Source organism: Aedes albopictus, chromosome 1, assembly GCF_035046485.1.
Source record: "Aedes albopictus strain Foshan chromosome 1, AalbF5, whole genome shotgun sequence".
Lineage (NCBI taxonomy): Eukaryota > Metazoa > Arthropoda > Insecta > Diptera > Culicidae > Aedes > Aedes albopictus.
Genome location: NC_085136.1, coordinates 14857279 through 14869101, shown reverse-complemented (window position 1 = coordinate 14869101; position 11823 = coordinate 14857279). Strand labels below are relative to the sequence as shown.

The window sequence follows — 11823 nt, the reverse complement described above, 5'->3', positions numbered from 1 at the left end:
GTCTTAGTAGCATTATTGAAGGTTTGTATTCACAGGCAGAAATTTACACTGGGAATGCCAGAACTGGGCATTTTTTCCATGCCATTTTCGTGACATTTCACAACCCATTTGGAACGGTGGCAGAGCTGAACGTGGAATTGAGTGACAATAACGTGAATCGTTAAATACTACGGGCTACTACGGGCTCCAAAAGAACTTCGGTCAAAAAAAATTACCCCCGCACCAAACGTGCCATGTTCAAGTCGCTAATAAGACCGGTGGTCTTCTGCGGACACTAGACATGGACCATACTCGAGTAGGACCTGCAAGAACTAGATGTTTTTGAGCAACGCGTTCTTTGGACGTTGCTTGGCGGTAAGGCGTGTAGGAGACCATGAGCTCGCTACACTCTACGATGTAACAACATCCTGGTGGTCAAAACTGGACGGATACGGTGGGCAGGGCATGTAGCAAGAATACCGAACAACAACCCTGTAAAGTTGATATTGAGGCTTGAAGTTGAAAAACACTTTTGAATTTTTTCCTGCCGCACCCTGTGGTTCTCTGGCACGGAAAATAATGGAAATTTCAGTTAAGTTTGGCCTGAAAATTCAGAATACGTAGAGGAATTTTCCAATTGCTGCACGGCTATAAAATAACCAATTGTTGCACACCTCATAAGAATAACATGGAGTGTGCAAGAATAGGCGAGTTTTTAGCCGTGCAACAATTGGAAGATTACCCTAGTTGTATATTGATGTCGCTATTTGCAATTGGTGATATCATCTGATATATCGCACACCCTTACTTCCTAGTCGACCGTCCAACCGGCAACGACGTCACTGTGTGAGTGAGTGTACTTTTCCGACTTTCCACTTTCTTCTTCCCCTTTCGGTCTTGACGGCGACGGCAGCAGCAGCAGCGGATTAACTTGTTGTAAAATTGTGATGCAGTTATTAAACAACTTTCGTCACATGTATGAATTTCTTTTCACGCACTCCCGACGAACGAAACGAACGCCCAACGACGACGACGACGACGACGACGTCGTCGAGCAGTCGGGACTCGAAGGTTGCTTCCTTACGCGCGGCGCCGTCATTTCTTCGCCGACTTTCGAGGAAGAAAAGTGCGTGTCCGTCGGACGGAGAAATAGTTCTTTTGAAGTAGTTGAACTGCTAGTGTGCTTCAGGGGAGTTGGTCCTCCTCCGGCCAAGACACCAGAGGACCCTCCTCTCGTCGGGAAAAAGAATTTAAAACGTGTCGAAGAATAACAGTTCTTGACCCCTTTTTTTGGCTAACCAAGAGGGATGAACGCAAAAATCCCTCGCTTTTCGGCTTTCTAACAAAAACGGCAATACACAACACATTGTAAAAAAAATCAAGTGCAAGAAAAGAGTGCTTTGAAAAAATTCAAAATTTTCCCCCTTTTTTCAAAAAAAAAAAAACAAGCAAAATTATCGCGCGTCTCCATCGGCAAGAAAGAGAGCGAAAGCAAAACAACCGTCAGTGCACCAATCTAGTTACCCGATGTGAATTGTGATACAAGAAAAAGAAGGCAAAATGTTTTCGATTGAATCAATTTTAAAATCTCAAATCTCCCAGAGGTAGTGTACAAAAGATTCCAGGGTTAGCACTGGTTTGTAAGAAAAAAAATACAAAAAAAAATGAAACAATACCAAAAAATCAAACAAAAACGAACACCTCCTCTCATATAGTTAATAAATCGAAACCAATCACGAAACACCTTTAAACTATAAGCAAAAAGCGGACAAAACTCGAGTGCCAAACTACTAAAATAGGATAACATAGCAAAGCAAAGCGGGATATGATTTTTGTGTTTTACCAACGGCATTTGATGAAGATTCGGACCCTTGCGAGGGCCCCCCCAATGCAATTGTATGCTAGTATTTCAGCAGCTTTCGGTACTGTACTACCACTACCACTAGCACTAGCGCGGCCAAACAAGCAATCGAACGCTGTCGAGGTGAGGAAAATGATCAACAACAAACAAAACAACAAACAACTACTACTGCAAAACGACAATCGTGTCCCAATGTAAAATTAATTGATCGAACATTATGTAAAAAAAATAAAAATTGCGTTTTAAATCACGTTAATGCTGGGGAATTACCACCGACTGATTCCAAAAGTGGGTGATCATCAGTAGGCTTTGAGATTGTGTCAACGCCAACGGATTACTAGATTTGTGGTGTTTGCTGGATGAGTTGCGCCGGTGGTTTTGTGGTATGCGTGTTTTGCTCTCTCTGTATTGGGTCGCGGTTCCATTCTAGTTCAGTGCTTTTTGACGTATACGTAAGGTATTGTGGGTTAGAAAGGGAGTTCAAGACTGAGTTCCAGCAGAGTCGGATTAGTACTGTCAGATAAGGTTTACAGTTGGATTGATGTGTACTGGTTTATCTTCTTGGTTTTCTAGTGTTTCCTGCTAGTACCCAAATTTTGGCCGACGGCGGAAGGATTTTCTGTGTTGTCAGTTTGTATTTACCTTACTATTTACAAATTCACGATTCATCAGAATTCTTTGGTGCACTGTGACGGCGCACTATGAGTCTGGTGGGTAAAATGATTGCCTAATATGTTTTGGTTGTTATATTTTGGGGTACAACTATTTTAACTTCAAAGATTTTTCATTAAAAGTACTAAAAATCATTAATTTACTAGAATTGCGAAGGATTTATCCGGCATTTTGAACACAATTTGGGTTGCTCAATTATTTTTGATCATGGTATGACGGAAATTGAATTCATGTTTCACCAAGAATAGAATTGGGGTAGACAGAAATAGACTTCGGCCGCCAAAATCGCGAGGCAAATTGTTAGAAAGAGAGGAAAGATAGGAAAAATATCACGTCATCCCGTATCACCTTAAGAGCACATTTTACTGAATCAATAGGCTAAACAAGTCGAACATTTGCTTAGCTCAAAACAAATCATGGCAACCTTGAGATTGATGTCAACCTACTATGCTCCTAAAGTATTCGATCAGTCTGTGGGGAACTTTCTGTTTGAAGACGGTGTAGTGTCTTAAAAAAAAGTTTCATCAATAAAACAAGACTTTGAAAAAAAAATCTGTTTCACCATCCAATCATCCATTCCCATGCATTTACCTGTTAAACTTGGTACTTGTGCTTTATTTTCTAGGTCGAGTCAATGGTTTCCAGCATTTCCCGATTCGTTATCTTATTATGGGTTCCCTAGTACCATTTTAATGGCCAGTTAGTCTTAAAGAGGTTTTAAGAATCGTGATAAAAAAACCGTGTCCGTTCCATTCAACGTTCACAGCTCAGTGTAAATCTATCATATAACGCCTGCGAGTTATGCATCCAAGCAAACTGTGTCGCTTCAGTAATCTTCACACAACCTATCACATTACGCTTGGCATCCATGCACCAATGCATGAACCCCTACGCCAAAAATTACCATTTCCCAACAACACTCCGATATCCGCATAACCTAGCGCAGGCTCAGAGGACTCAACGGCCTGTAGGCAACAAGCGATTGCAATCATCATTTCCCTCCCCAACCTCACATTGACTTGCAACCTGACGTAGCAGGCGCCATTGTCGTCTAAAAATAGAAGATCATAAATACTCACACACTGAAGATGCCTGTTGGTCACAATCAGCTATCTCATTGGTTCCTTGTGTAACTGTAGCTGCTCTGGTCATACTGGAGTAGCAACTACGGGTAGTCAATCGTTTTTTTTGAAAGATTTTCTCCTACGAGTCTTTCAGGAACTCCTTTAGGATTTCCCTAGAAATAACATAACTGATTTTTTTTAATTTTCCAAGTAATTTTCCAAGGGTTCTCTCAAACATTATGTCAGGTATTTCTCCTAGAATTTCTCTAGAATTCTTTCAAGAATTTCTTCAAGGCCTACTTCAGGAATTTCTTCAGAGATTTCTTCAAAAATCTTTGCAGAAAAAAAAACTTTAGGAGATCGACGAAAAGACCAGGGTAAATTCATAGGAACCTCCACAAAAAATGAAGGTTTTCTAAAGAACTTCTTGGATGAATCCATGCAGGAGTTCTTAAAAGTATCATTGACAAATTTTCTTGAGTAATTGAAAGAGAAAATTTCAGAAAAAAAAAACAAATTTCTGAAGAAATCATAGGGAAAATTACGAAGACATTCTATATCAAATTTCTGAACCGTTAAAACAAAACCTGAAGAAACCGTAAAAACATGATTAACTGTATTATAAAAAATAATAATCCAGAGCATTCTTTAAGAAATTTCTATAGATAACCTATTAAAATATTTTCATATTATAAATAGTTTCTGGAGAATTAGACCGTTACAAATATTTATTTCACTTTTTTCCCACCACTCTTTGGCTGGTCGAGGGGGGGGATAAAAATAATAAAGCATTTATTCTGAAAAATATTAAAAACTCATCGGATTTATTAAAGAATTTTCAGCAAGACCCGATATTTTGATAAATATTTTTCATCTGCCCTCTCAAAATGCGAAATCCAGCCAAAAATTTTTGAAGGGGGAGGAGACAAAAAGTCAAAAATAAATTTGTATCAGCCTTATTACAGCCTTATTACCGAAAGATTTTTAGCACAAGGCTAGTTCACCTCGGGCCTTCAGAAATTTTCTCAACAGATTATCTGACAATTCGTTCAAAGATTCCTTCTGAAGCTCCTTCAAGTATACTCTCGAATTTCCTTCAGAGACTCTTGCAGAAGTTCTTCAAAAGACCCTCTAAAAATAATTTAGGGATTTCTCCTGGAATACCCTCAAGAATTTCTCCAGTTATTCAATCCAATATTACTCCAAGCATTGATTCAAAAGTGTGTGCAGTGTATGCAATTCTTTATGGATACCTCCTCCCCTCTAGCACTCCCCTAGAAATCATTCAAAGATTTCTCCTAAATTTGATTGATGGATTTTTCCAGGAATTCCTTCAATGTTCCCTACAATAGTTTCCAGAATTATAACTATAGATTTCCTTGAAGAATTTCTCCAGGAATTCTTTGTAGACATTCTACAGGAATAACATCAAGAGTTTATCATAGAATTCCGTCAAGCAAGGATCGGTATATTCGCCTCACTCCATTCATATTCACTCCTCTTTGCTGAAGCGAATCGAGAAAGATGCAGCAAACGGATCGTCGTGATCAAACACGCAACCCCATCACCAGTGGGAAGCGATGAGCCAGCTGCTTGACATGTATATTCGTTGCCATTCGTCGCAGTTTGGATCGCAAGCGAATGAATGAATGGCGAATGGTGAAGAATGCTGGTGAGAGATCGAAGCGGCTATTATCATAAGTAGAAGAGAATTTTTGCATGTAATGCATACATTTTTACTGTACTGTTGTTGAAATTCTAGATTAGCAAAGAAAATAATTCGAAAACATCAAAAATTCGTATGCACAATATCAATCGCATCACTCACGAATCGCATTCGCTTGCGATGCGAATGTGGACGAATGAGTAATTTCCAAGTGTGGTTTCCCACCGTTCGCCGGAGTTTGCTGTCGTCGCTGACAAGCATACACACGAACTAAAGCGACAACCGTTCGCTGCTGACTGTCTTCGAATGTGGAAGAAGATAAAAAGTGGAAATCAGGAACCTTGCCGTCAAGTATTTTTTTTTTAAGATTTTCCGGAAGGTTTCTTCCCTGAGATTTTCGAAGGTTTAACTACATGAAGTCCCTCGGAAATTCCTTTGTAGATTTCCAAATTCGACCTGCTTCTGTTGTTTTTTTTTCAGAACTTTACTAGGAATACTTTCTAGGACTTCTCTGGAAATTCTTTCCTAAACTTTTCTTCCAGAAATTTCTCTGAAAATTCCTTCAACATTCCTCTAGAGTCCCTGAATTCCACGAAAGAATCATCTTGGAATTTCTCCTTACTTCCAAGAATATCTTCAAATATAATTCTCGAATTTACAAACTTTTTTTTCCAAAATTTCTGTCGATGATTTCAGCAGGTATTTCACCAAAGATTTCTTGTTAAATTCTTTCAACAATTCCTCCATACATTACATGCTTCAAGATCTCCAGGCAGGTTTCAAGAATGGTCAATTTTTAGTCACTTCCCCGGGGAAACCAGGTGACCGGAAGATTCCGGAATGTTGCCAATGTGACCAAAAATGTCCTAAATGGTCATAAATAAACTTGCTTTGAAAATTAATGAAATTTGGTAGGTAGGAAGGCATGCATTGGCAGAATTTAGCATACGTACCATCACCCTGGAAAAAAAACCTTGGTGTGATGCTCGATAGCATTCGCGAAGAAATTTTTTGGGGAATTGCTGGAAAAATACTTGAAGGCACTACTAAAGAAATCTTTGGAGAGTTTTTGTAGGAACGGGTTTCTGGAAAATTCCTAAAAAAAAATCCTGGAGTAGTCTTTGAAGGACTGACTGCAGAAATCCTTCTAGGAATTACTGGATGCACCCTTGGCGCAGTGAGTGGATGAATCATTTTAGAAATTTCTTTAAAAAAATCCCTAAAAGAATAACTGATGGAATCATTGAAGGAATTCCTGAAAACATCTTTAAAAAAAATCACTGAAAAATACTTTGATCGACTTACTGAATAAATCATTCAAAACAAAAATCCTGGATGTATCCATTTTGCTTTCATCAAAAATACGTTGTCATGGCCATATTACGATTAGATGCAACAAATATGGAAATATATTAGTTTCTTTGTCACGTTTTTAATGGTATAGTGGCCAAAAAAGCTCACTTTTTTCAAATTTTTATCAGAAAATTTTGAAAATTGGTCGTGACATAAAAATATTTTATAGTTTTCGAGATATTACATACATATTTATTGCACCTTAACGAAATTTGGCTCTCTCACCGAAATTTTCTCGGAAACTACACTCCAACAAAAAAAAGTGTTTTTAAATAAGTAACTAATTTAGAAGCAATAATTTTTTTGAAAATGTTCTGCCTAAACAAAAGAATTTTAAAAAGCAATATTTAACTCACTGGAGGTGTAATGATTTAGATTCAGATGTTAGTTATGTAAGTTACCTGAAACTTGGATGTCGAAAGACTCCAATTACAGCGATTTTTTTTTAAACTGAATACCAACAAAACAAAAAGAAAAAGCTGAATTGAATTCAGCATCACTGACCTCCGATTTCAACAACATCGACCCACGCCAACGGAACTCTTATGTTACCGAACTAGTTTGCGTAGCTTGCTTATCCACAACACTACGAACATTTTTAAAAAAATCTAAATTGAGCAGAAATATTATAGAAATTTTTTTGAAAACGTTTTAAAAACTTGGTGTTGGTTCAGTAGATCGGAAGTTCTTGCGTCTATAAGTTCAAACTCTGAGGAAAAAAAAGCATTGAAAATATTGTAACACGTATACACAATGTACAATGTTACATTTGCATAATGTTTCAAAACATTTTTTAGAACGGGGTGTGGTGAAATCGGTTCATTACTATCTCTCGTATTTTACCAGAAAAAAAAATCTTGCTAAAAATGAAAAATTATGAGAATGAAAGTGAACTTGATAAACCGAGGAGCACACATATCTTAAGTTAGTGTGACTCTTATATGACTAGATTTCGTCACATAGGGGTAATCTAGATTCATGTACAACATATGTGTTACTTGGGACACTGTTCCAATATAAAACTTTTTGAGCCAAACTCTGAATTTTCTCTTATTATGTCATTCGAATCTAGAATAACACGAGTTTGAATTATTAACAACTTTCAAAAAAAGGCAGCTACCAAAGGTTAAGGCTCACCTCTAATGGGAGTATGACCTTAAGGACAAGGTTGCTAGATTACAAAGATGGCCACCAAAATGGCCGTCTTTCTATTTACCTCATTGTTATTGAGCACAAATCTTGTAACCCACCGAACGCTTTGATTTTGAAATGCTCCTTGCTGCTTGCTTACTCGCAATGAACTTTGAGTAGTATTTTTTGATGGTATCAGGTCATTAGGCCGAAGTACGTTCATCCAAATTATTATAAATCCATTAGACTGAAATTCAAAAATCCTTCATGAATTATTTTAAAATGTTTTTTTTTTTTTAATATTTAAAACATATTTTGACGGCCTTCGACATACCGCGCATCTAGAGCATACCTGTTTTGGTGCCGTCCTGCTCTTGCTCTTGCTGTGTCTTGCAGGAATTTTGACCACATTGCTCGCAGTAAAAGTCAAAATCTCGCAGCATGCAGAGGCTTATTAAACTGGAACTCGGCCTGTCTCTCTTCAACTTAGTGTTCTTTGAGCACTTCCCCAGTTATTAGTTGGAGGGCTTTCTTTGCCTGTCATTGCATGATTTTGTATATTGTGAGGTCAACACAATGATACACTATGCCCAGGGAGTCGATAAAATTTCCTCGATCGGAACGGGAATCGAACCCGCTGTCTGCCGATCCATAGCCTTATCCCTTATAGGCTAACTGGAGACCCCATTCGACCTAACGTACTTCGACCTAATGACCCAGCACCCTTTTTTTACCGATTTGTACGACGGATCTCTACATGCTGCTTAAAATGTGAGGCAAAATGCAGGTAAGCGCATTGGGCCTTCACCTTAATCTTCAAGGTAACTTGAGGTATGGCATGCAATAATGTGTTATGGAAGTCTTCGTAAATTTTTGTTAAATTCAAACTGTTATTGCCTATATTATAAATTACGAAGGTACTAGCTAATTTACACTCACCTCGTGGAGAATCGTCTTCACAGATCTCTCACGATTTCGGGTGTGCGTGTGCGACCTTTGCTTTATTTGTCAAACTTTTAGATACAACTACAGGATAAAAGTCCTCCATACATTATTTTTCTAGTATGCTTCTGAGCTGATGAAAAGGCAAGTGAATGTGCCTTCTTTTGAGGGCTCTTCCACGAAACTGTTAACTGACACAAATGCAAACATCTTAGTGTATTGAAAGTGGAGCATCAAAAACCCGAATGCAACATTACATACATACTTTAGATGCACAAATCAGCCTAACGTAGCATTGAACCACGTCGAATTTGTTTATCCTGGCTTTGCTCACTTACAAAAACAGGAAGATAATCCAATAATCCATTTGTTTACGAATTTTCAAGATTAGTGCTCTTGAAAATGTGAGTCAAGTCTAGTCCAGTCCACACATCACAGCCATTCATTGAAAGAATCCTGGAAAATGCTTGAACTGACTACCATTTTTCTTGTCATTATTAATACGTGAAGCACAGACAAACAGACGTAACACTCTGATAATTCACATCGTACACCGATTTAACGGTCTTTTTCAAAATTTGATAGTTGGCCAACTGCCCAACCGTGGTGCTCGCATCGTTTTTGTTCGAGTTTGACGTTTGCTCACTACCGCCACCTAGTTGGTGGTCGGCCAAACATAGGCCTTTTAGCATTGGGCGAATATGTTTTCGTGACTATGATTTGAATCGAAAAGTGTTCGAAGTGTTACGTCTGTTTGTCTGTGCGTGAAGTATATCGAAAATGCATTACAAGCATTTAAGCGGCCTGGCCTGCTGTATAACGTTATTGATATTGCAATAAAATCAATTAATGGGGACATCTCATACGATCCGCTCATTTTTATAAAGAGCAATGTACGTGAAGTGTACGAGAGTGACGTTGCTAAGAATGTTATTGTCACTCCTTGGTCCTTGACTTCCTGGAATGCGACATATGTATTAAGGCAAAACTGGAAGCATTTTCTCATTTTTTTGGTTTTTGATTTTTTATAAAATAACGGAGCAATATTTATAAAATCGGTTTTCGTACATACTCTACAGGTCAAGGTATCTCCTGATTTTTTTCCAGGAGGAAAATGTTTTTCGTTTTTGCAGAAACCATTTTTTAGTGAAATTTTGTTGAAAAATGGTTTCTGCAAAAATGAAAAACATTTCCCACCTGGAAAAAAATCAGGGGATACCTTGATCCATACTCTACATGTGTACGAAAACCGATTTTGAAAATATTGCTCCGTTATTTAAAAAAAAAATCAAAAACCAAAAAGTGAGGAAATGAATCCAGTTTCGCCTTAATTCCATATGTCCTGACTGTAATATCTAGGCTCAAGTGCCTATGTTCGCTCTCTGAAACTAAACATAATTATAATACAAAGCAGCGCAGGGGATGTGATACAACCAAAACTTATTTTTATGATTTGTAAACGTCCCGCTTATACAAGAAAGAAAATAAAGGGTGTACCGAATCAAATTGCGCCACGGAAAATAGTGTACGACTTTTGATTGCATGCATAAAAAAGGCTGATTTTTTAACCACTAACAGTATATTATGTGCAGATGATATCATAAAATTTTCAGAGGAATCGGTGAAGTATTGGCGGAGATATCTCCGACGTTGGAAAATTAGACTTTGGGATTCTTGCGCAAACAAAGAATTAAAATAAAATTTATATTTTATAGATCTATTTCTAGGAACAGAAATACTAAACCGATTGCAATGATTTTTTTTTCTGTTAGTGAAATAAGTATGTAGGAATATTGTTTGAAAATTTCATTTGATTTGGTCTAGCCATTGAAAAGTTGTGGTCGTATATGTGTCCATAAATCACAATACGCAAACCGATTGAACTGTATTGAGACATTCAAAGTTGTCTAACTTCCAAAGTTTTCAGCCAAAATGGCTCAAAATTTTACTGTAAACATGTTATTATGATAGTTTAGGACTGTCAAATTTCATTTAGAATCGGAGCAATATTGACTGTTCTACAGTCAAAATAGTACACACGGACCTTAAAATTTTTATTAAGGACCTAAAATTCACTCTGAAGCGGTTTGTGTTTTGAATTCTAGAAAATTCAGTACTAAACCAATCTTAATGAAATTTTCACCACTTCATTTTTATTATGATGTTAATATATAGTAAAATTTTCAGATGTTTTGAAAAAGTAACAATAAAGTTATAGCCTAAACCATTTTTACAATGAGTGTACAAGAATTCCAAAACTTCGCTCTCTCGTGTGGAAGATATCTCCGCCAATAATTTACCGATTCTGATGAAAATTTAACAGTATCATCTGCGCACTATTAGCTATCATTGGTGAAAAAACAGCCAGTTTGATGCATGCAATCAAAAGTTATACACTATTTTCCGTGGCGCAATTTGATTCCGTACACCTGTACGTAGCCTAAAACGATATCAACAATCCATCTGAATACCTGCTGAACGGTGTTCTGCAGATTGCGGTAGATGGTTCCAGAAGTATGAATCTTTTTTGAAAATGTGATTTAGGGCTTAGGTCGGGAATTGTAGCAGCTATATTTGATTCTCTGATGTATCACCTTAACACCATGCCGATCCTCTTGTTTTGTCGTGATATGATCCCACACATCGTTTTTTTCCGCACACTCCTGAACAAAAGAAACGTATTAACCTCGAATCAGGAACATCTTCTAAACAAAATCTCGAAATTTTCAATTGAAAAAACAGCGCACACTTCAGAAATTCGCGGATGAGGTCAAATATTGCACTCACCAAACTAGTACGTCTAGTCACTTGCCAAACCTGCCAATAGAAATAGAATTCAGGATTCAGCGGCTAAATCGAAACAAGGGGCTGTCCATAAACCACGTGGTCATTAGGGGGAGGGGGGGCTTGGGGTTCGGCCAATGACCATTTTGTATGGACAAATAAAAAAAAATTGTATGGACTAATGACCACGACCAGTAAAAAACAACTTCATGGCGCAGCTGCTAGCACGCACAGCACATTGCAAAGATGCACTCATATTTGTTTAAACTTATGCTAGTTATGGACCCCAAACGGAATTTATCTTGCAATTTCCGTTCAATTCATTCTTTTTCCTTGACCAGAATGGTCAATAGGGCACTGCATTGTTTCGA

At 37.6% G+C, this 11823-nt stretch overlaps 1 protein-coding gene across 2 annotated transcripts in view; it reads left to right on the top strand.

The window, feature by feature from the left end:
• Positions 1–711: 711 nt before the first annotated feature.
• The window catches only part of LOC109431130 (zinc finger protein 358), a 49390-nt gene continuing 38278 nt past the window's right edge, over positions 712–11823 (top strand). The window contains exon 1 of one of the 2 annotated variants that reach the window (XM_029854899.2): positions 712–1583. In XM_029854899.2, coding sequence (XP_029710759.2) covers positions 1540–1583 — 44 coding nt within the window. In that variant the 5' untranslated portion in view covers positions 712–1539. The remainder of the gene's footprint in view (positions 1584–11823) is intronic. The other variant, XM_029854903.2, reaches the window with a different exon arrangement.